This window comes from Macaca nemestrina, chromosome 17 (assembly GCF_043159975.1).
Source record: "Macaca nemestrina isolate mMacNem1 chromosome 17, mMacNem.hap1, whole genome shotgun sequence".
Classification (NCBI taxonomy): domain Eukaryota; kingdom Metazoa; phylum Chordata; class Mammalia; order Primates; family Cercopithecidae; genus Macaca; species Macaca nemestrina.
In genome coordinates this window covers 70,162,515-70,187,530 of record NC_092141.1, presented here as the reverse complement: position 1 = coordinate 70,187,530, position 25,016 = coordinate 70,162,515, and the positions used below count along the sequence as shown (strand labels likewise).

The following is a 25,016-nucleotide window of genomic DNA, read 5'->3' as shown; positions in this document are numbered from 1 at the left end:
CCGGGAGGCGGAGCTTGCAGTGAGCTGAGATCCAGCCACTGCACTCCAGCCTGGGCGGCAGAGCGAGACTCCGTCTCAAAAAAAAAAAAAAGAAAGTAGAGAAACACATGACCTAGCCAGGAGCCCCGAAGGATACCAGGAAACGCGGAAGCAGAAGGCGCTCACTGGAGAAGTGAGCAGCGCACAGGAATTCCTGATGACCCTGAAGCGGCCAACAGGGTTATCCTCAGCCCTTGTTGGGTCCTAGGCTCTTTGAGCATCTGGTAAAGCCAAAAATATGTGTGCACATGTCCACCCACGCTCACACCCACACAGCCATTTTCCATATAATTTTAGGAGTCCATGGATCCAGGCTGAAGGGCCCCTATTGCAGCAGGCTTGAATGGGCATCGAGAAAACCATGCTCCCGTTTAAGCTAGATGCATACTTTGTTCATTTGCAGTCACTACTTTGAAAAACAGATTGTTCTCTATTAGTGTATTTTCTTTTTCTTTTTTTAGACAAAGTTTCACTCTTGTCACCCAGGCTGGAGTGCAGTGGCGCAATCTCAGCTCACTGCAACCTCCACCTCCCGGGATCAAGCAATTCTGCCTCGGCCTCCCGAGTAGCTGGGACTACAGGTGTGTGCCACCACACCCAGCTAATTTTTGTATTTTTTGTAGAGACGGGGTTCTGCTGCATTGGCCGGGCTGGTGTCGAACTCCTGATTTCAGGTGATCTGCCTGCCTTGGCCTCCCAAAGTGCTGGGGTTACAGGCGTGAGCCACCATGCCTGGCCTGTTACTGTATTTTCTTGAAAGACCATTTAATACAAGCTTTGATAAAAATATTTATGTTAATGTTTTTTGAAGTGTTTTTTAAGAGAAAGTTGACATTCCTGGGAATGTCCAAAAATCCCCAAACTGAAAGGAACCCAGGAGGCTGGTGGTGTGCCCCACTGCTTGTTAGCAATTTTTCTCAACACACGGAAAACGGGACTAACGCTGCGGGGATCCCTGGGAGCAGGATGGTGTTTTCTGAGTAGGGGCAGGGCCCTGCCCACCTTCCTGAGCCATCACATGGACAAGTTGGAAACAGAAGGAGCCAAGAAGCTGAGACTCAGCATGGCTCTAACTCAGGTTCTTAGAGGACTGCAACGCACCAGGAACCTTCCAGAACATTGTTTTTTTTTTGGGGGGGGGGTCTCACAACCACCCTGGGACGTAGGTACAGCATTTCCATTTCATCTTGCTGAAGGAGAAACTGAGGCTGAGAGGATTTGCGGATCTTGACTCTCCGAGCAGAGTCAAGCCCAGAGCTCTTCCTAACACAGAGAAGCTTCCAGAGACTGCAGCGGGCCTCCCTTCGCCCAGGAAATCGCCAATGCCCATGCCCCTATCCCGACCCACTCAGTCAGACTGTGGGGATGGGGCCAGGCCCAGGTATCTTTAAAGCGCCCCAAGGCTGGGAGGCCCTGCCTTAGACCAGGGGAGGCCTGGGTGGTGGAAACAGCAGAGAAGCTGACTGCTTCCTCAGATAACTGGGCCCGGCCCCCACATCCCTTGAGGCGGGCAGCCTCCTGGTCCCCCGCTGTTTTCTCACTTTGGATAGTGACCCAGGCACTGAAAAGTATCCCTGTGTCCTGCGTGGCACAACCTGAGAGCTCTCGGCCAGCTACTATGGGCCAGTGCCCTCGCCAGCCTCAGGGCCTGTCTGGAGGTGAGGTCTGCCCCAGGCCACAGTTTACAGCATCTGCGGCAAACACTTCTCACAAAACTACATGGTTAGACATTTATCACAAACACAAGATGAGGGTGCCCATCTGTTCAGAACCAGATGCAGTGGCAAGAGGGGAGGGCGGAGACTGACCAGGGCAGGGGTCTCTCAGCTGCCACCTGAGTGGCCTGGTGGAGAGACAGCCTGGTTGCCACTTCCACCCGACTGGGCCACCTCGAGAAGCAAACTTCCTCACGCCGAGCTGGGTCTCAGATCCCACACCCTTTCTGGGACACCCCGATACGGTTTGGCTGTGACCCCACCCAAATCTCATCTTGAATTATAGTTCCCACAATTCCTACACGTTGTGGGAGGGACCCGATGGGAGAGGATTGAATCGTAGGGGCGGGTTTTCCCTGCCCCTATGTTCTCATGATAGTGCTGTTCTCATGATAGTGAGTAAGTCTCCCGAGATCTGATGGCTTTATAAAGGGGAGTTCCCCTGCACAAGCTCTCTTCTCTTGTCTGCCACCATGTGAAACAAGCCTTTCACCTTCCGCCACGATTGTGAGGCCTCCCCAGCCACGTGAAACTATAACTCCATCAGACCTCTTTCTTTTGTAAATTGCCCAGTATCGGATAGGTCTTCATCGGCAGCATGAAAACAGACTAATACAATCCTTTCCCCTCTACCACTCCCCAGTCAGCTCCTGGGAGACCCTGAAGGTTGGAAAGTGAGCCACTCCCAGAACTTCAGGCTGGGTGTGGGCAGGAAACCCCAGAGGGTGCTTGGCTGCGCTTCTGCAGAAGAGAAGCAGCAGCTACCAGACCGCATCCTGTGCCAGCCCTAGACAGATCTCGCTTAGCGCCACACACACCCTCACTGCACAGACACCCACAGCAAGACCTGGAGACTAGAAACTGCTGGGGACACCAAGGCCCCAGGAGCCTCGTGTGGACACTTCCACAACAGGCAGGCAGAGGCTTTCCTGAAGTCAGGATTTCAGCATCATTGTTTTGCTCTAAGTGCCTAGTAACCCATTTAGAAAATTAGGTTATGTTCCCATGTGTTCTTGGTGCGCCACAGGTGACTGGGGATGTCCACTTCCTTTTTTAGTTGTCTGCAAACATCAGGGCCTAGGACAGTGGTTCTCATTTTTTTTTTTTTTTTTTTTTTTGAGATGGAGTCTCACTCTGTTCCCCAGACTGGAGTGCAGTGGCATGATCTTGGCTCACTACAACCTCTGCCACCTGGGTTAAAGCGATTCTCATGCCTCAGCCTCCCAAGTAGCTGGGATTACAGGCATGCACCACCACACCCAGCTAACTTTTGTATTTTTAGTAGAGATCATCTCTACTAAACCATCTGCCCACCTTGGCCTCCCAAGGTGCTGGGATTACAGGCATGAGCCACCGCACCCAGCTAGTTCTCACTTTTGACTGCACTAAAGAATCACCTGGGAGCTTTAAAAACTGCAGCCACTTAGGCCAAGCACTGTGGCTCACACCTGTAATCCCAGCACCTTGGGAGGCTGAGGTGGGCATATTGCTTGACCTCAGGAGTTCAAGACCAGCCTGGGCAACATGGCAAAACCTCGTTTCCACAGGAAATACAAAATATTTAGCCGGGCATAGTGGCAGGTACCTGTAGTTCCAGCTACTTGGGAGGCTGAGGTGGGAGGATCACCTGACCCAGGGAGGTAGAGGCTGCAGTGAGCTGAGATCATGCTAATGCACTCCAGCCTGGATGACAGAGGGAGAATGATACGGGCTGGCTGTGTCCCCACCCAAATCTCATCTTGAATTGTAGTTCCCATAATTCCATGTATCATGGGAGGGACCCAGTGGGAGGTAACTGAATCATGGGGGCGGGTCTTTCCCATGCCGTTCTCATGATAGTGAATAAGTCTCATGAGGTCTGATGGTTTTATAAATGGGAGTTGCCCTGCACACGCTCTCTTGCCTGCTGCCATGTAAGACATGCCTTTGCTTCTCCTTTGCTTTCCACCATGATTTTGAGGCCTCCCCAGCCATGTGGAACTGTGAGTCCATTAAACCTCTTTCCTTTATAAATTATGCAGTCTTGGGTATGTCTTTATTAGCAGTGTGAGAACGGACTAATACGGAGACCCTGCCTCAAATACATAAAAATAAATAAAAACAAAAACTCCAGCAACTGAGCTGCACCTAAGACCGATCAGTCAGCCTCTCCAGGTTGGAGCCCAGCTGTGAAATGTGCTAAAGCTCCTGGTGAAGGTGATTGAGACAGGCAGTCGAGACCCACTGGATGCTGCTGAGGGCCCACATCCAGCCAGTCAACACAGAAGCCTCTGTTTTCCTCCTCTGGGAACTGGACCAGTCTTTGTCCACTCGACTTGTTTAATGCCCATACCCAAGTGCAGCAGCCAACCCGCCCCCTTTACCTTTTTATTTCCTCCGCCAGGGACATGGGTGATATTGTCCAGGGACCCGATCTTCGACTGCACTCTGTCCTTGAAGTCCAGCTTCTCAGATTTTACTTCCACCTGGCCACCTCCTAGAACACAACACACACAAGAGCATCTTGCCATCATCTTCCGCAGTTCCGTGGACTTAGCACACATTACATGAGGTCTGTGGTCTACAGGGCAAAGTGCCAGGGGCTGCTGGGGCACAGCAAAAATTAGATCGGGAGCCACTGCTCTGCAGGGAAGAAGACAGTGACGGGACTTCCAGGTTTGCAGCAGGACTTGAACCAGGGCCAAGTAAGAGGTTTCAAGTAGAGACCAGCCTTTAGAAGTAGGTAAGACTTTCCTTTAGAATGCTGTTTGGATACAAGTAAGTCCTTGAAAAGTGCTTGAAAATAGTTTGCTTCATCTATCTAATCAAAGTATGCATCAATATTTACACAGTAAACTCCTCCTCTTGAGATACTGCAAAGGTAAGTGACAGCTCAACCCAGGAGAAATTATTCTAAATTTTACATTGGTTGGCTTCCAGTAAGTCAAGTATTTTTTTATTTTATTTTTTCTTTGAGATGGAGTCTTACTCTGTCACCCAGGCTGGAGTGCAGTGGCACGATCTCAGCTCACTGCAGCTCTGCCTCCTGGGTTCACGCCATTCTCCTGCCTCAGCCTCCCAAGTAGCTGGGACTACAGGCGCCCGCCACCACGCCCGGCTAGTTTTTTGTATTTTTAGTAGAGATGGGGTTTCACCGTGTGAGCCAGGATAGTCTCGATCTCCTGACCTCATGATCCGCCCACCTCAGCCTCCCAAAGTGCTGGAATTATAGGCGTGAGCCACCGCGGCCAGCCCAGAGCATCATTTTCTGTTTAAACAAAGTCACAGAGGGGACACGGCAGTGACCCAGGGTTCCTGTGCTGTAGCTGCTGCCGATAGTGAAGTGTCTCCATGTTGGCTGGGGACCAAGCTCACACATCCATATAGCTGCACCTCAAGCCTGAGAAGACCTGTGGACAGCTTGCTGGGAGAATCCCGGGTTAGGGCTTAAGGCCAGCATCTTGCCTCCCTCTTCACCTTGAAAAATTTTTTTTAAAAAAATGTTTATGGGTACATAGTAGGTATATATATTTATGGGGTTCATGAGATGTTTTGATGCAGAAACACAATGTGTAATAATCACATCATGGAAAATGGGGTATCCATCCCCGCAAACATTTGTCCTTTGTGTTACAAACAATCCATTTATATTCTTTTAGTTATTTTTATTTTTGAGACAGAGTTTCGCTCTGTCACCCAGGCTGGAGTGTAGTGGCAAGATCTTGGCTCACTGCAACCTCTGCCTCCAGGTTCAAGTGATTCTCCTGCCTCAGCCTCTCGAGTAGCTGGGATTACAGGTGCCCGCCACCACGCCCAGCTAGTTTTTGTATTTTTAGTAGAGATGGGGTTTCACCATGTTGGCCAGGCTGGTCTCAAATGCCCACCTCGGCCTCCCAAAGTGCTGGGAGTACAGACGTAAGCCAGTGCATCTGGCTATCTTTTAGTTATTTTTAAATGTTTAATTAAATTATTATTGACTATAGTCACCCTGTTGCACTATCAAATACTAGGTCTTATTCTATTTTTTTTTGTACCCATTAACCATCCCCCCACCATCCCCTCACTACCTTTCCCAGCCTCTGATAATCATCCTTCTATTATCTATCTCCTGGATCCCACAAATAAGCGAGAACATGTGTGTGTTTTTTTTTTTTTTTTGAGACAGTCTCGCTCTGTCACCCAGGCTGGAGTGCAATGGCGCCATCTCGGCTCACTGCAAGCTCCGCCTCCTGGGTTCATGCCATTTTCCTGCCTCAGCCTTCTGAGTAGCTGGGACTACAGGTGCCCACCACCATGCCCGGCTAATTTTTTGTAATTTTAGTAGAGATGGGGTTTCACCGTGTTAGCCAGGATGGTCTCAATCTCCTGACCTCGTGATCCGCCTGCCTTGGCCTCCCAAAGTGCTGGGATTACAGGCGTGAGCCACCGCGCCCAGCCAAGAACATGTGCTTTCTTTCTGTGCTTGCCTTATTTGACTTCACTCCCGCCTTACCTTGTCTTGGCCAGCATAGCCTGGGCAGGAGCGAGCTGGAGCCACCACGCCTCCTGGGCTCCCGCAAGTTCCACACTCAACTCTCCTTGATGGTCTACCCAGCAAATCCTTTCCAGCCCCTTTCGAAGTCTGGGGCAGTTCCAGCCTCGCCAGGACTCCTCCACCCCGTGCACCTTCCCATCCCAACCCTCGCCTTCCACAGGGCTACCTGGTTTATGATGGATGTTGCCTAATGAGCCACACTTGGAGGTCACCTTGCTCAGGTCAACTGGTTTGTAGACTATTTGCACCTGGAGATGAGAGAGGAGCGAGAAGAGGAGAGGCAGAGAGAGAAGAAGACAGAGAGACAAAGAGGATAAAATGGGATTATTTTATTAAGGGTGTAATGCAATGAGAAGCAGCTGTGTAAGCCCAGGCCCTGATTGGACAGTGGTTCCCAGCTGCCATGAGGAGCGCACCCTATTCAGGGTGGAAAAATGTGTTGTCGAAATTCTGCCAACCCTGCCCCAGGGGAGCTGGGGACTGTGGGATTGGAGTGTCTTCAATCCCTGCAGAACAAAAGAGCCTCTGGGAAAAACAGGGACCCGTTGTCATTGTGCAAGGCCCAGACATTTGCTCAGCAAAAGCTTAAGGGTAAAAAAGTCACTCCTTTTCCTAACATGAAATCGACAGATCACAATCAGACATGAAGAAAAAAGTGATCAATATGATGAGTATGCACAGCATCTGAAAAATCTTGCTGGAAAGGCCGGAGTGCGCTATCTGCTGGGCCTCAAAGAGGGGAGGCGCTGTGAGGGTTGATGGGTGGGCTTTATTCCAGGAAAAGCTTCCACGGACAGCACTAGAGCAAAGACGGTCAGTAAGCAGGACCCAGCGGAGTTCAGCAGCTCGGACGTGAGAGCCAGCGGGCACCTGCACACTCAGGGTCCTGGGCATTCCTGTCTTTAGCAACAGGAGCAAAGCATCATCAACAGGGTGGGTAGGCGGCACAGCAGAAACCAACAGATTGAATGTCTCAGCAAGCTCGAACGGACACAGACACACATGGGGAGGCCTGTGGGATCCAGGGCACCGCTCCCTCGGGGAATGACAGTCTGGACTGCCAGCTGATCTCAGTCCAAGAGCCAGCTCCCCTGGGGGGGCACCCTGTGGGGACTCCGAGTGGCAGACAGACAGGTCCCCTGGAGGCCGGCATCTGTGAAACCGTGGCTGTGTGCGGCCTGGGGGCGGGTCATGACTGACATTCTGGAGTCCCCAGGGCCTCCGGCAGTGGCCTTGTGTGGGTCACCTGAGGGTGCAAGGGGGCAGCCACCTCCCACCTATCAGTCAGCTCCCCAGGAAGCCCTGCCCTGGAGCTGCCTGGGAGACAGCTGGCTTCATGGCTGAAGATGGTTTATCAAGGCCACCAAAAACCAAGGTGCAGTGGGGGCAGCGGTTCCCGCTTCTACTTAGGTCTACACTGGAACCATCCCAAATTATTTTAACGTCAGCTGGCGTGTGCTCTTTATGGATGGGGAGTTAACTGGGGCAGAGATGGCTGAGGCCAGTGTGTGTCAGGGCGGACATGATCTGCGGCAAGGACGTGGGGGCAGGGAGGACGGACGGTGTGCGGCCTGGGTTGGAGAGAGCTGTGCTCTGAGGCCGGCGCCAAGGGGGTGGACCAGGGCTGAGGGAGGTGGAAGGACGTGCTGGTATGACCAGGGCCTCCTTCCCTCTTCCCTCTGGCCTTGGTGAGGAAACTCGTGGGGGGGGGGGGCTGGGACAGGGACCAGGGAACGGCCAGATAGGAGAGGAGTGGGTGGCAGTGGGAGCCAGGGCGGTGGTCAAGATACCTGGAGGCCAGGGAGGGGGACGGCAGGTCCTGCAGAACTTCCAGGGCCCAGCCAGGAGGAAGAAGGGTCCCAGGTGGAGAAGGAGCAGGGCCAACCTGCTGGGAAGGGGCCCCTAGGCTGGGGAGAGACTAGGGCCGCCTAGCCCTAGCCGCCGCCAGGGATCCAGTGCCCCCAGATGCCAGAGGCTGGCATCTCTTCTCACCAGGAGAAAGGCTTCCTGTGAAGGTGCTCAGAGGGCGGTGCTCAGCCCGGGACATCTGGTGGCTCTCTGCCAGGTCACAGGCTAGCCCACAGACGAGCACAGCGTAGGACACACGGGCGGGCCCCAGGGAGGTCCCGGATGTCCTGGGCACTGCAGCGTCTTTGGGCATCAGCTACCAGAGGGGTTGGCCACGCAGCCCGTGCGTGCTCTATCCCCAGCTCCGCCTCAGGAGCGCAGTCTCCACCAGGCCACCAGACTCGACTTTAACCAGAAAGCACATGGCCTTCCTCCTCTGGCCGAGCCCACTTTGAGGAAGCCAGAGAACCAGGATCAAAGCTCAAACAGCTGAACAGCAATCCCAGGAACAAGGACCTGGGCAGGGGTGGGGGCACACATCTCTTTTGTCCCCTCACAGCAGACAAACTGGGGCGACAGGAGAGCAGGGCGTGGGAGACAGAGGAGACACTTAGCAGACACTGGTGAGGAAGCGTTAGTAGCCCCATGCAGCAGCCGCAGGCCAAGCGCTTGCTACTTGTGGGACTCCAGGGGCCTCAGGGCAGAAGCCAGGATCCAGGTGCTCAGTGCAGGAAGCAGAAGCACATTGCAAGAATAAACCCTCTGGGCTGGATGCGGGTGGCTGCCCCAGGCCAGGCATTTTCCGGAGACAGCCCGCCCCGGAGCCACAGCAGTGTCCTGGTACTGCCAGCCAGGGTCAGGTGATTGCTCTCAAAAATCAACGCCTCCCTTGGGGTGGACCTTGAGGGTCTCATACCTCCAGCTCCCCAGGGTGTTAACAGTTTGCTTTCAGCTCACCAAGACTGCTGGTGGGAGAGGAGCCTCCGGTGCCCCGTGGACATAGACCGGCCAGGGGATGATGAAGCCTCAGCTCATCGGGTGAGTCAGTGGGACTTGAGGATCTGAGTCCCGAATCTCACCAGGGACATTTACAGGAAGCCAAATCTATTTATTTTCAAATTATTATACCATTGTTTTTTGAGACAAAGTCTCGCTCTGTTGCCTCAGTTGAAGTGCAGTGGCGCAATCATGGCTCCTTACAACCTCTGCCTCCCGGACTCAGGTGATCCTCCCACCTCAGCCTCCCAAGTAGCTGGGACTACAGGTGCACACCACCACACCTGGGTAATTTAAATTTTTTTTGTAGAGACAGGGGTCTCACTGTTGCCCAGGCTGGACTTGAACTCCTGGGCTCAAGCAAACCTCCCGTCTTCGTCTCCCAAAGTGCTGGGATTACAGGCATGAGCCACCGCTTCTGGCCAGAGACAGCCAAATCTAAAAGGGCCAAAAGCAGCATTTCTCTGCCACACCTCAACGCTGGGCAGAGGGACCTGTCACACTTTGGTTTGGCTCTTTGCATCTGGAGTCTCTGCCAGAGGGTGGTGCAGGCTAAGCATAAGTTGGAGGCTTAGGAATCCGCTCCTGCCTTGAACACATAGGAGGCACAGCTGAGCAGGAAGGTAAGACCTTGGTGTCCACTCATCAGAACAAACGGGTCACCTGTCCACAGTGGAGCCAGTCAACGTCAACCTGCCCAGGTGTCGGGGGTGGAGGCGGCAGCCCAGTCTCAGGTGCCACCACCTTCAGCCCAACTTTCAATGCGCTATGGGGCTCCTGGGGACAGGGCTGGGTGTGAGTGGAGGGAGACCTTGACGGGTATTCTCAGCTTCCCAGGCAGGGGCTGGAGAGAGGGTCCGTCAGACACCCTATTCTGTACACGCAGCCTGCACGGCCTGGGGACCCAGAAATGCTGGGACACTCCCTCCTAGAACATGAGGAGGGGGCTTCTGGGAACAGTTGACTGTGTGAGGGAATGTGGGGAGCCGGGTTACATTCACCCGGCGGGGCGCAGCCAGATCCTCAGAGCCCAAGGAGGATTTATTCTATGCAGTGTCTCGCAAGTGTACGCACTCACGCCACTTCCTAAAAATTCAAGCCACAGCACGGCGCACGGGACGTGTGAAGGTACTCACACTGCCGCCTCCCGGGACGTGTTTGATATTATCCTTTGAGCCACACTTGGACTGGACGTTGCTAAGATCCAGCTTCTTATTAATTATCTGCACCTTTGATAGCCAGAAAAAAGGATGAGTGACACGTCACCCTGGACCCGCCTGCTTGCTCGCAAGGACGCCTCCACTTTCGATGAGTGACACACACCACCCTGGACCCGCCTGCTTGCTCACAAGGACGCCTCCACTTTCGATGAGTGACACACGTCACCCTGGACCCGCCTGCTTGCTCGCAAGGATGCCTCCACTTTTGGACTTGGCAGAGGCAGTCTGGGGAGTGGCGGGAGATTGAGTCACACCCCAGGGGAGCTGAAGGGACAGAGAGAGGGCTGCCCCGAAGGCATCCCGGAACTGTGAGTGATTCCCCGCGGGCTTTACGAAGCTGGGATTGCAGGTCCTCAGGGGCAGGGACTCACTTCACAAAAGGATGGCATCGTCAGGCCCGAACCCCAGAGGGGAGCGTTCACCAGCCTGGGGTCAGTGAAAAACGTGTTAGGCCACACTGATGAGTGAGTAACAGGAAGTTCCCTGGCATCTCCACTCACCCCTAGCTAGACCCACCGGAACATTCCCAGAGAACTTCCTGTGGCTGTTCTCAAGCCTGTTGGGCATGGGAATCACCTGTGGATTTTTAAAATCTCAGCCCCCAGCCCTAATCTAGAATTCAAATCTGGAGGAGTCTTTCCAGTCCCTCTGGTTTTGAAAAGTTCCCCTGGTGATTCTGACACACAGCCAGGTTTAAGAAGCCCTGAGCCCGCAGGCAGGACACAGGCCGCTTTGTGGGGAAGACAAATGCGGGGTGTCCCCTCTGTAAGAGGGCTCTGTCCCTGCAAGGGGGCAGTGCCTTCTCCTTCCATCCACCCACCAGCCCCCTCCCACCCACAGTGCCACCAGGTGCGTAACGGAAGCTGAGCAAATGCGCCCGTGGGGCTTTTTCTCAGCTCTTCCATAAGCAGGGGTGGCCTGGATGGGTCTCCCGCGACTGCATTTCTGGAAGGTTCTTTCTGTAGACACCCGGGAGGTACGAAAAATCAGCATTTTGATGAGAAATGATTTTTACCAATTTGCCTAAAAACTATGAAATAGAAAACCAGGGTTTAGGGAGTTGGAAAAACTTGACATTTTGTCTGCCAGATCAGTGAGAACGTCTTCCTCACCCGGTGACCTTCCCCTCAGGAACTCTGGAAACAGTGCTTTTTTTTTTTTTTTTCTTAGTGAGACAGGGTCTCACTTTGTCCCCCAGGCTGGAGTGCAGTGACATCTTCCCGGCACACTGCAGCCTCGACCTCCCTGGACTCAAGGGATTCTCCTACTTCAGCCTCCCAAGTAGCTGGGACCACAGGCACATGCCACCACACCTGGCAATTTTTTTGTATTTTTTGTAGAGATGAGGTCACGCTATGTTGTCCAGGATGGTCTGAAACTCCTGAGCTCAAGCAATCAGCCCACCTCAGCTTCCCAAAGTGCTGGGATTACAAGCCTGAGCCACTGCGCATGTAATCTCAGCACTTTGGTTTTTATTCGTCTCAGATGTAAATAATTGCCAAGTGGAGATCCCGGTGAAAGACCAGCCATGCCAAGGCGGTTTCTGAAATCTTGAAAATGGCAAGAGCTCAGCGGCTCTTTTGAGAATGCTGGGTGGAGACCACTGCCCTGGAGGCCCCATCAGCCTGGGCTGTCGGGTCTGGGACTGGGGCTCCAGCCTGGCTTCTGGTTCATCCCGTTTTTCCCCCTTAATTTTACTCATCTGAATCTTCAATATGAATCAACAGCTAACTCATCTCTTCATAATCTTTTATATTCCTTCAAACAGACTATGTATTTTTATTAGAAAATATAACAATTTTAAAAAACAGCTCATCAAAGCAAAAACAAAACCGTTTTCTTACCACCCTAACACAATCAGGATTGCATTTTTTGTATTTCCTTTAAGTCTCGTTTAGATGTAACCATCCCTGTGTACCTAAACTTGGGAGAATTACTGTGCACATGCAATTTTGTATCTTGCTCTAAGAAGTGATATCATATCCTAGGCTGGGCGCAGTGGCTCACACCGGTAATCCCAGCACTTTGGGAGGCCAAGGCAGGTGGATCACCGGAGGTCAGGAGTTCGAGAACAGCCTGGCCAACAAGGTGAAACCCTGTCTATAGTAAAAATACAAAAGTTAGCCGGGCATGGTGGCAAGCAACTGTAGTCCCAGCTACTTGGGAGGTTGAGGCAGGAGAACCTGGGAGATGGAAGTTGCAGTCAGCTGAGATCGTGCCACTGAACTCCAGCCCAGATGACAGAAGGAGATTTTGTCTCAAAAAACAAAAAAGAACAAAAGAAGTGATATCATATCCTAAGCATTCTGTATGGTCTACGGTCATCAGAAGCACTATGTTTAATAATATGTTCCATTCCATTTTGTGAATATTTTCCCCCTGCTAGCCAACATTTGTATTGATTCCATTTTGTACTCCAATAATACAAACAGTCCTGCAGGAGCTGGATTTGATGCAAAGAAAAAAAAAATACAAACAGCCTCCCATGAACCTCTTTCTGAAAGGAGCTTTTTCCATATGATGGGTTATTTTCATAACACAGAGTCCTAGAATAGAATTTCTGGGTCAAAGTTATAAATATTCTAAAACCTCTCAGTACAACTCTCCACATGGCTTTCTAAAAGGGTTGCATGAGTTTCCCCTGTGAGCCCTGGTGAGAGAGCCAGCCTCATATTGCTGCCAGCACTGACTGGGTGTTTACAATATTGTTTTGCTTATTTCTTTGACCAAAATAAAAGAAACTGCATTGCTGGCTTATCCTGCATCTGATTATGACTGAAATCACTCCTTTACCCCTTTTGCTGATGGGTGTATTTTTTCTAACATACAAATACTTACATTTTAATTTATTTTATTATTTATTCTTTTTATTATTTTTAAAATAGAGACAGGGTCTCACTCTGTCATCCAGGCTGGAATGCAGTGGCGCCATCGTAGCTCACTGCAGCCTTAAACTCCTGGGCTCAAGCGATCCTCCTGCCTCCGTCTCCCAAGTAGCTGGGACTACCGGTATGTGCCACAACACCCAGCTAATTTTTAAAAATTCTTTGTGGTGATGAGGTCTCAAACTCCTGGGCTCAAGTGATTCTCTCACCTCAGCCTCTCAAAGCACTGGGATTACAGGTGTGAACCACAGTGTCCAGCCTACATTTGAATGTACTTATTTATGTGTGTTTTATAAATTTTTAATTTTAAATTTATATGGGTACATAGTAGGTGTATATACTTGTGGGGTACATGAGATATTTAGAAACAGACATACATTGTGTAATAATCACATCAGGGTGATGGGGTATCCATCACCTCAAGCACTGATCATTTCTTGTGTTATGAACATTCCAATTACACTCTTTTAGTTGTTTTAAAATGTACTATAAATTCCTGTTGACTGTAGTCACTATGTTGTGCTATCCAATACTAGATCTATTCATGCTAACTATGTTTTTGTGCCCATTAACCATCCCCACTTTCTCCCCACTCCCCTCCACCCTTCTCAGCCTCTGGTAACCATCCTTCTACTTTCTGTCTCCATGAGTTTAATTTTTAGCTCCCACAAATGTGTGAGAACATGTGAAGTCTGTCCCTCTGTCTGGCTTATTTCACTTAACATGATATCCTCCAGTTCCATCCATGTTGTTTCAAATGACAGAATCTTATTCTTTTTCATGGCTGAATACTCCATTGCATATATGAACCACATTTTCTTTCTCCATTCGTCTGCTGATGGACACTCGTGTTGCTTCCAAATCTTGGCTATTGTGAATAGTGCTGCAATCAATACAGGAGTGTCCGACCTACAGTTTTAAATACTCAATTCTTCCTTTGTAATTCCTTCTCTGGTGTTTCAACGTACAATCCACTCCTCCCTTAGAGATGGATAAATCTCTAATGTCACATCACCTTTCTTGCCCACCATCCCCTCATAAAGGACAAGGAGGCCATGTGAGGCCCACAGAGGTTCTGCAACTTTCTCAGGTCAGAAGCAGCCACAGAAGAATCTAGATCTCAGAGTTCCTGTAGCTGCAGGCTACCTTTGTGACAACAAAGTTGTCCTGGGCTGTCCTCAAGGCTACAGCCTCATAAACCTAATAAAAACAATACTACTTTTTGGTGAACACTGAAATTCTCTCCTGCCAGCAAGGAGACACTGTGACAGTGCCTCAGCCCAGGCTGGAGCTGGGGGAGGAGGTGGGACAGGATTTCTCATACTGCTTCTCAAGGAGTTGCTGTCACCCTTTGCACAAGTCTTTGAATCAATTCATGTCACCCTCCGATTTTAAGGAACCCCACATAAACTCCTTTGCGGATTATTTTTTTAATAAAAAATAGTTTTAATGGAGATGGGGTCTTGCTATGTTGCCCAGCCCAGGTCTCAAATTCCTGGGCTCAAGTAGTCCTCTGGCCTCAGCCTCTGTAGTAGCCTCAGCACCTGTAGACTTGATGATCATTTTTTATTCATAACTTTTCACTGGATAAGTCTTAGAAGAAGATTTGCCTGCTTTCTTTTTTTTTTTTTTTTTGAGACAGAGTCTCGCTCTGTCGCGTAGGCTGGAGTGCAGTGGACGGATCTCAGCTCACTGCAAGCTCCGCCTCCCGGGTTTACGCCATTCTCCTGCCTCAGCCTCCCGAGCAGCTGGGACTACAGGCGCCCGCCACCTTGCCCGGCTAGTTTTTTTGTACTTTTTAGTAGAGACGGGGTTTCACCGTGTTCGCCAGGATGGTCTCGATCCCCTGACCTCGTGATCCGCCCGTCTCAGCCTCCCAAAGTGCTGGGATTACAGGCTTGAGCCACCGCGCCCGGCCGATTTGCCTGCTTTCAAAAAGGAGTGGGAACAGCTTAGAATTAGAAAACACACACTCACAATAATAAAACAGGAAAACGTAAAGAGTAACATTAGAAGAAGGGGAGGGCATCAATACTGACAATTACAAGAGTGATCATTCCATTTAGCTTTGAGCTTCCTAGAAGCCAAGGCAAAAAGGGAAATGTCATGGGTTACATAACTCTCCTTATCTGACAAAGGAAACTTACCAGTTTTTCAAGGAAGAGAACTTTGTTTTCTGTACTAATCCATAAAAGAAATTAAGCAAATGAATCAAAGGACATTAAGCAATAACTCAGTGTCTGTCACATACATGTTTTTTCCAGCTGGGCGCAGTGGCTCACGCCTGTAATCCCAGCACTTTGGGAAGCCAAGGCAGGCAGATCATGAGGTCATGAGATCGAGACCATCCTGGTTAACACAGTGAAACCCTGTCTCTACTAAAAAATACAAAAAAATTAGCCAGGTGTGATGGCAGGCGCCTGTAGTCCTAGCTACTCGGGAGGCTGAGGCAGGAGAATAGCATGACCCCAGGAGGCAGAACTTGCAGTGAGCTGAGATCGTGCCACTGCACTCCAGTCTGGGCGACAGAGTGAGACTCTGTCGCAAACAAACAAACAAACAAACAAAAAACAAAAAAGAAATTTTTTTCCATGTGGCTTTTTCTTGTTCTAACCCCACAAAAAAGTCAACAAGCCTTTATGAGATTTTGCAATAGACACAGGGTATTTACAAAGCAGACATGAACTACTGCCAATTGTCACATTAAGTCAACATCCTTTACAGAATCTTAGATTTACAGAAGGGAGAGAAAAGGGGAATGGCTGTCATTATGAAATCAGAATCCCGAAATTGAATTTCTCAGCTACAGAAACATATATATTACACTTCGGCTCTGGGGAGGCACTGACAAAAACCATCAAGGGAGAGAACAAAGCGTTGCAAGCTCCCAATTTGGATCCAGGGAACTCCCAGTCAGGGGAGAAATGTCTGAGTCAGAGTTTGACCCTGAAGGAGAGGCTGTGGTGAGGTGGGGCTGGGGGTGTGTGTCCACTTGGTTTAATCAATTTCCTGGAGCACCCAAAGCAGCCCTAAGCTCTCACTAGACCTTGATCTGGTTTTGTTTGGGTTCAGGTCTCTCAAGGCTACTCCAAAGAGCCCAGCCCTCTCTCCCTGGCCTCAAGCCTGCAGCCCCACAGCCCCGTGCCTCACAGTTGGCTCCCAGGCTGGCCCAGGCTTGGCCTGTCTCCAGCGCTGCCTGCTTGCTGAGCTGCGCTTTGCCTCACCAGGCTCAGCAGGGCCAGTGCAATGCTCTGCTGGGAATTTAAGCCGGGGTGGACACTGGATGCCCACACAAGCCTTCTCTTCAAGTCCAAGGTGATCAGCTTGGGAACTGACACAGGAAAACCTGTCTATGTCCTGTCAAGTCAACCGGCCAAGGAAGAGATCAAATAACAGGGTAGAGTCACCTTCAGAATTATTTACACTGTCCTTTAAACAAGCTCCTTTAAAATGATTTGATTTACACAAGATTTTTCAGAAGCACTGATGTACAGGGAAAGATGCCTGGAGGGTCTCAGAGTTACAGATCTGTCCTAGAGGAGGGTCCCAGCCTGGCACTGCCCCCCACTCACTGTGGAGTCTGACATCTCAGCCCAAGCTCACCTGCATCCCTGGCCCTGATTGAGAAGGAGAGGCAAACGATCCCACGTACAAATTCACTGTATTTATTCCACATAAGTTCTACATAGATGCTTTTTAAAGTGACAACTGGGGCTTTGATATTAAATATAATGTATTTTTAAGGCCAGGCACGGTGACTCAGGCCTGCAATCCCAGTACTTTGGGAGGCCAGGGCAGGCAGATCACCTGAGGCCAGGAGTTTGAGACCAGCTTGGCCAACATGGTGAAACCCTGTCTCTACTACAAATATAAAAATTAGCCAGGCGTGGTGGTGGGCGTCTGTAATCCCAGCTACTAGGGAGGCTGAGGCAGGAGAGTTGCTTGAACCTGGGAGGCGGAGGTTGCAGTGAGCCGAGATTGCACCATCGCACTCCAGCCTGGATGACAGAGTGAGACTCTGTCTCAAAATAAATAAAGAAAGTATTTTTAGAATACTCAGTTCTCTATAATTGTCAGTGGTGTATGAGAAGGGAGGAAAGAGGGGTAAAAGGAGAGAGAAATAGATCAGAGAGATGGGCAGAGGTGACTGGGTAGAGAGAGAGCAAGGCTGGGAGAAGGTGAAGACGAGTGTGTGCGTGCACACGTATGCGCGCACATGCACGTACGCACACACGCACGTGCACACACACAGGCGCACGCACACGCACACACGCGCACACAGGCGCACACACAGACGCCCTTAAAAAAAAAAAAGAAAAAAAAGAGAAGAGGGCCGGGCGTGGTGGCTCAAGCCTCTAATCCCAGCACTTTGGGAGGCCGAGACAGGCGGATCACGAGGTCAGGAGATCGAGACCATCCTGGCAAACACGGTGAAACCCCGTCTCTACTAAAAAAAAATACAAAAAACTAGCCGGGCGAGGTGGCGGGCACCTGTAGTCCCAGCTACTTGGGAGGCTGAGGCAGGAGAATGGCGTAAACCCGGGAGGCGGAGCTTGCAGTGAGCTGAGATCCGGCCACTGCACTCCAGCCTGGGCGACAGAGCGAGACTCTGTCTCAAAAAAAAAAAAAAAAAAAAAAAAGTGAAGGTCGGGCATGGTGGCTCACACCAGCAGTTTGGGAGGCTGAGGCAGGAGGATCACTTGAGCCCAGGCGTTCAAGACCATCCTGGGCAACACAGTGAAACCACATCTCTGCAAAAAATACAAGAAATTAGCCGGGCACTGTGGTGCAAGCCTGTGGTCCCAACTACTCAGGAGGCTGAGGTGGAAGGATCGCTTGAGCTCAGGACTTCAAGGTTGCAGTGAGCTACGATCGCACCACTGCACTCCAGCCTGGGCAACTCCGCAAGACCCTGTCTCAAAAAAGAGAAACAAATCAACACACACAGGGAAGGAAGCAAGCCACCCAGGCTGCGGCCCAGAACCAAGAAACAGTTACAGCATTCTATCGCCATCTTATGGCCATCTTCAATATTGCACACTCAAGGCTTTCAAAGCCCCACTGCTCAGGTAGGTTTCTGTACATCCTGGGCTTCCAGGCTCTGTGCTGCTTCAGGTCTTCACATCCCAACTACTGGCCTGGACATCCTCCGAGAAAGTGACTTCAGCTCCAACTTCTCGGAGCCAACCAGGCCCCCCATAGCCCCCGGGCGCTTTCCTGGCCATGATCCTGTACACTCCCTTCTCCCTGCTAGCAGCCACAGTGTCCCCAGTTCTCCTGATCCTGCAGCCTGGGCCCCATATGAGCAACTTCTCTCTTGCCCTGCATGGCCCCTGGGACTCCCTGCTTCTTCAGCTCTCCTCTTTGTTTCCCAGTGACCCCCCAAGAAGGGTTGCTGTTGCTGGGCCCTCACCCCCACGTAACCCTCCCCAGCAGCTGCCCACAGCCCGCCCACTTCAGCACTCCCACGGCCACTGCAGCTGAACTGAGCCTCTCTTCAGGGCCCCCCTCCACCACCCTCTGTCCTATTGGGCGATGTCCAGCGGCTCGCAGCAGCCGCAACCTCTCTTCTGCCAGTGTGAACTCTCCTAGCGCCCAAGCTTCACACCCCTTAGCGCTGGACACACGCCCTCGGCTGCTCCAGCCGCCTCCAGTTCTAGCTTTATTTTGCTTTTGCTCTGAAGAGCTTCACGTTACTGTGTTCCACTATCCTCCTTCAGCTCCTGCACCAGCAGTCTGGGTGGGGGCTGTCCTTTCAAAGGCCACTGAACAGGTCCCAAACAAGGGTCTGTCTGTCTTCTCTGGCTTGCTGACTTGTGCGGGTTGCTCCCCTTGCATGTCCTTCCCTGGCCAAGCTCTCCATCCTAATTCCTCCTGCTGCTGCAACTGGCCCTGTTTCTCTGCTCATCTGCCCCTGTCCCCTGGCCTGGGCCCTGGGGGCAAAAGCTCTTAGCACAGAGCCTGGTGTTCAGAGGTACCCCATAAATGTTGTCTGAATGAATGAATAAAGGAATGAAATAAGGAAGGAACCAGCTTTTCTGTTCTTTCTTTCTTTTTTTTAAATAGGTCTCAGTCTCGCTCTATTGCCCAGGCTGGGGTGTAGTGGTGTGATCATAGCTCACTGCAACCTTGAACTCCTGGTCTCAAGCGATCCTCCAGCATCAGCCTCGCAAAGTGCTGGGATTACAGGCATGCACCACTGCGCCCAGCCAGGAGTCAGCTTTTGATGCTGTTATATGTTCTGTTTTACTGGTTGTGTTTTCTTCACTTTTTTTTTTTTTAAAGTTAGGAGTGCAAGGTTGTGTTTTTTGATTTATTTCTGCTCTTATCTTTGTTTCTAGATTCTTTTTTTCCCTTGTATTCTTTTCCTCCTCCATTAAGAACCTAATTTATATGCTGCAGTTATTTAATTTTTTAAATAACAAAAGTATTTAAAACTATGAAATCCTTCTAAGTACAATTTGGGGCGCCTTAATGTAATGTACAGGATTCATTTTACTTTACTTTTTTGACACAGGGTCTCGCCCAGGCTGGCGTTCAGTGGCGTGAACATGGCTCATTGCAGCCTTGACCTCCCAGGCTCAAGCAGTCCTCCCACCTCAGCCTCTGGAGTAGCTGGAACTACAGGCGAGTGCCAACATGCCCAGCTAATTAAAAAAAAAAAAAAGTGTAAAGACAGGGTCTCCGTATGTTGCCCAGGCTGGTCTCAAACTCCTGGACTCAAGTGATCCTTCTGCCTTGGCCTCCCCAAGTGTTGGGATTAAGTGTGAGTCACCACACCTGGCTCCAACAAAATGTTTTAAAAGCTGGTCCTTCGTCTCTGTGTCTGGACATACCCCCACCCTCGCAGGCCAGACAGGGCGGGGACAACCTTGGCAAGGGGCATGTGGGACCCATGGGCTGGCCTGGCTGGGTCTGAGTTGACTGAGGAGCCAGGCGCTTGGAATCTGCAAGTAGGAATAGAGTTGGGACTGAAAGTGGAAAATGAGTCACTGGAGATCAGGGTGCACAGGAGGCCACAGTGGTTGAGGTTGAGGGTAGGTGTCAGCAGTAAGAACCCAGGGTCACTGAGTCTCAGCCAGCTGCACACTGGAGTCACCCAGGGGAAGCCAACCCAAGATGACAACAGGTCCGGGGGGCTCGGGCACTGGAATGGTGTTTAAAAGAATCCCCTCTTCCCCCCAGGTGCTCCCTTTTGCAGTTAGGATGGAACACCGCTGCCCACGGCTCACCACAAGATCGGTGGGGGTCTATGGGCTTTTCCTGCCTGGCATCCCACCCAGCTCTTCCTCCTTCCCTGCAATCTCCACCCCTACCCAGCCAGTGCTCCAGTGTGGCCACCCGATCATCTGCATTTTCCTTTAAAAATAATTCCATTTGGGGCCCCCAAAGCAATACATGTTCACTGTAGCACATCCTGAAAACAGAGAAAAGCACAAAGGAGAAAACAGACGTTTTCTGTTTTGTTCCCGAATGATTTACAGCGATCTGCGGTGGTTTTCAGCCTCTACAGGTTCCCAAACCTGACTTGGCTCCTGCTCTTCTGTCTTCAGTGTGAGCATCTGTTCCGGCAGGACTGAGCGATTCTTCAGACTCCTCCAGCTTTGTCTCTTTTGTAGCCAAACATTTATTGAGCACTTACTGTATGCTGGGCACTACATGAGGCCACAGGGACCCAAAGGTCTCAGCAAAACCTCGTGGAGCCTTCAGGCCAGTCTAGGAGGAGGAGGAGGCCTGAGACCCTCCAGCGGGTCGTTTTAAAGGCCCTTGTGCGTGGACCCCGTATGACTTTTTTTTCTTCTTTCCTGGAGATTCATGTGTTGGTCTTTGTGATGGCTGAGGTTTGGTTTCAGACAATTTTTCTAGGCTTTCCTGGCATTTAAGGGAGGCTGTGACTGTGTCCTCTGCCACTTTTCCATACTTCGTCCCCCAAAATATCTCAAGAAAAGTAAAGTCACCCTTTCTCCTTTAACCCTTTAGTACATTTGGATGTGCCGTCTCCGCCCACCGTGATGACATTGTAACCTGGGACCCTGTCTGCCCCTTTCTTTTTTTTTTTTTTTTGAGACGGAGTCTCGCTCTGTCGCCCAGGCTGCAGTGCAGTGACCGGATCGCAGCTCACTGCAAGCTCCGCCTCCCGGGTTCACGCCATTCTCCTGCCTCAGCCTCCCGAGTAGCTGGGACCACAGGCGCCCGCTACCTCGCCCGGCTAGTTTTTTGTATTTTTTAGTAGAGACGGGGTTTCACCATGTTCGCCAGGATGGTCTCGATCTCCTGACCTCGTGATCCGCCCGTCTCGGCCTCCCAAAGTGCTGGGATTACAGGCTTGAGCCACCGCGCCCGGCCGTGCCCCTTTCTATACTTGGCATGAGGTCGCCTGACTCTCACCCCTCATGGGCACAGGCAGGGCAGTCACAGAGTGGGAGGGGCAGTTCTGGATGGAAAGCTGTCTTGGCTGCTCAGCCCCATTCCTGCTGCTCTCTTCAGAGCTGTAAGAACTGGGCCAAATGGTGCCCACACCTTCCAAGTCAACCTCAGATGAACTCAGGGTCAAGAGGGGAGCTACCTCCCATGCTAAGCTGAGGGTTCTGTCTCTGGCAACCTGAATCATCCACTCACACAGAGCCCGAGTTAAATTAACCCCGCATTCAGTGAGGGCCGGCCACCTGCGCAGTCTTGTGGGGGCTACAAAAACGCGTGAGACTCAGTCTTCACCCTCAGTCACGGCCCAGACTAGGGAGCAGCACATGCATGTTCAGTGTCGTCAGGGTTTTCAGGGGCTTTGAGAAGAGAGAGGGAAATCCAGGAAGACTTCCTGGAGGAGATGGCAACTGAACTTGGGTTTAAGGGAAGGGAAGAGATAAGGAGAGAAGGACATTCCCTGCTGTGGGACACTGGGCAGGGCATGGCAGAACCCAGGGGCCCCCGGGGGTGCATGGGCGGGGAACCCCAGACAGCGAGCAGCAGATTCAGACTGGGGGGAAGGGAGCACTTTGAGGGTACTGCCTGTCATGTGACTTGAGGAGATCCTGGGTATGCGTGGATGGCAGTCTGGATGCTGGAGCAGGATGGGGGTACATGGGTGGGCAATGGGAGAAAAGGCAGGAAAGGCCAGTGAGGGCCCCTCTGGGTTCTTGGGCAGCACCAGGGCCAGGCACCCTGGAGAATGAAGGTCACAATGGTCCCGAGATGGGGCTTCTGGAGGCGACTTTCGAGAACCGAATGAGGACTGGAAAGTCTGGAGACGAGGGAGCGCATTGTCCCCAGTGGAAGCGCAGGACAGTTTCCCTCAGCTGTGGTACAGGACAGAGGCCCTGGGTCGCCTGTGAGTTATTTCCCCAAGGCCTCTAACCAGGCCACTGTGGTAGGTGAGGGCCCAGAGACCCTCTTCCACTACAAGCTCCACATGCCTAAGCAGGGAGAGGCCGGACTTTTAATTTAACCCAGATCATTTGCCATCAAGAGGGAGATCCTGAGATGTTCTCTTCCTTCCCTCCCTCCTGTGTTCCAGGGAGCTCTGCCCTTGTCCCCACGGCCACAGGGGAGCCACTGTCTGTCCTTTCCTCGATGAGAGGAGGTGCTCCGGGGCACAGCTGAGTCTTCTCCACCTCTGTGCACGGTCTGGCACGCAGGGGCACTCAAAGGAGGCTTGATGCAGAGAGGCAGGGTCTACACATGCATCTCTTTTAACCCAACCGTCCATTTCCATCCTGACGGGATGCGATGCTGCACCCACAGGCTTGTTCAGGGGCAGGGGGGCTCCTGCATCGAAGCCTGGGCCAGGGTAGGTGGCAGGGTTTGAGGCAAGGTGCTCACATGCACTGGTGGCCACCCTCCCTCCACATGGCCCAGGCTCAGGCCCAAGTGATAAGAAATTCGGCCGGGCGCGGTGGCTCAAGCCTGTAATCCCAACACTTTGGGAGGCCGAGACGGGTGGATCACGAGGTCAGGAGATCGAGATCATCTGGCTAACACGGTGAAACCCCGTCTCTACTAAAAAATACAAAAAAACTAGCCGGGCGATGTGGCGGACGCCTGTAGTCCCAGCTACTCGGGAGGCTGAGGCAGGAGAATGGCGTGAACCCGGGAGGCGGAGCTTGCAGTGAGCTGAGATCCGGCCACTGCACTCCAGCCTGGGTGACAGAGCGAGACTCCGTCTCAAAAAAAAAAAAAAAAAAAAAGAAAAAAAGAAATTCAACGGTGTGGAGAGCGCCTGCGTGGGGGCGGCAAGCTGACACACAGGCCCAGGGTTTCAGAAAGCCCCTTAGCTCCCTGAGGCCCAGTGCCCAGAAGGCCCAGCACATCTGCAGCCTCAGAGTGAGCCGTGGTCCTCTGCACCCCCAGCCTCCTCTTCACCCTTCCCCAGCTCTGCTGGGTGGTGGGAAGGGGGTCCTGGGCTGAACTGTGGTCCCCACAAATTCATATGTTGAAGCCCTAACCCCCCGTACCTTAGAATGTGACTCTATTTGGAGACAGGGCCTTTAGAGAGGTGATTAAGTGAAATATGAGGTCATCAGGCTGGGCCCTAAGCAATGGCGTTCTTTTCTTTCTTTCTTTTTTCTTTTCTTGTTTTGAGATGGAGTCTCACTCTGTCGCCAGACTGGAGTGCAATGGCACTATCTCAGCTCACGGCAACCTCTGCCTCCCGGGTTCAAGCGGTTCTCCTGCCTCAACCTCCTGAGTAGCTGGGATTACAGGCATGCGCTACCACCACGCCCAGCTAATTTTTGTATTTTTAGTAGAGACGAGGTTCCACTCTGTTGCTCAGGCTGGTCTCGAACTCCTGACCTCATGATCCGCCCCCCTCGGCCTCCCAAAATGTTGGGATTACAGGCATGAGCCATCACGCCCAGCCGCCATGGTGTTCTTATAAGATGAGCGTGTGCAGAGCCACCAGGAGCACACACAGAGAGAAGACCCTGGCGGCGCAGGGCGGAGGTGGCTACGCACCGCCACAGAGAGGCCTTGGAAGATACCCACCGCCCACATCTGGCTGGTGAGGAGGCACACTGCTGCTCTTTCACTGCGGTGCTTTGTATGTCAGCCTAACGCACCCAGATGAGGGGCACAGGGACAGGAGCAGAGAAAGGGGTCCAGGCCAGGCCCCTGGAAGTCCGTGCTTCTCACCTTTAGGAAGCTGGAGAGCTGGCGAGCACCCACTTGCCCCCAGAAGAATCAGCTGATGAAAACAGAACCCCCAATCTTCCCAGAATCCAGAGGAACCCAACCTAAGCAGATGGCCCATAAGTGGAGATGCCCACCTACGGGTAGCAGCGTGTTCTACCCAGAAGGAAGGTGGGGAGCCCCTGTGGGTGCCCTATGAGAGCTTCCGGCCGTGGAGACACAGCCCTGCCATCTCTGTCCGATTAACAGGGGCTGAAGGGGCAAGAGAAGAGCCAGAACGTGCTCTCGCCTGAGGAGAGCACTCTCAGTGTAGTGGAGAGCCCAATAAAGAACTGAATTTCCTTGAAGAGGGTCTGGATGGGACCGGGTGTTATGCGGGGGTGGTAGCCGAGCCCAGGTGCGGGGAGCCCCATACCTCCCGACGCAGCCGCGCACCTCCACGCGCAGCCCCATGTCTCCGTGCGCAGCCCCATGGCTCCACGCTCAGCCCCATGGCTCCACGTTCAGCCGCGTACCTCCACGTGCAGCCCTACCCCTCCAGGCGCAGCCCTACCCCTCCAGGCGCAGCCCTACCCCTCCAGGCGCAGCCCTACCCTTCCAGGCGCAGCCCTATCCCTCCAGGCGCAGCCCCACCCCTCCAGGCGCAGCCCCCCACATCTCCACGCGCAGCCAGCCT

General features: G+C 52.0%; 2 protein-coding genes across 19 annotated transcripts in view; both read right to left on the bottom strand.

Moving 5' to 3' along the window:
* LOC105468425 (microtubule associated protein tau) overlaps positions 1-25,016 on the bottom strand; it is a 131,390-nt gene that overhangs the window by 5,835 nt on the left and 100,539 nt on the right. For 11 of the 18 annotated variants that reach the window (XM_011718609.3, XM_011718628.3, XM_011718645.3 and 8 more), the window contains 3 exons: positions 10,248-10,340; positions 6,434-6,515; positions 4,118-4,230 (listed from right to left, as the gene is read on the bottom strand). In XM_011718609.3, coding sequence (XP_011716911.1) covers positions 4,118-4,230; positions 6,434-6,515; positions 10,248-10,340 — 288 coding nt within the window. The remainder of the gene's footprint in view (positions 1-4,117; positions 4,231-6,433; positions 6,516-10,247; positions 10,341-25,016) is intronic. The other 7 variants (XM_071083347.1, XM_071083348.1, XM_071083351.1 and 4 more) reach the window with 1 other exon arrangement.
* LOC105468416 (saitohin) lies at positions 14,831-25,012 on the bottom strand. Its single transcript, XM_071083354.1, is given in 1 exon segment — positions 14,831-25,012. A coding segment is annotated over 1 exon segment (393 nt). The 5' UTR covers positions 21,966-25,012; the 3' UTR covers positions 14,831-21,572.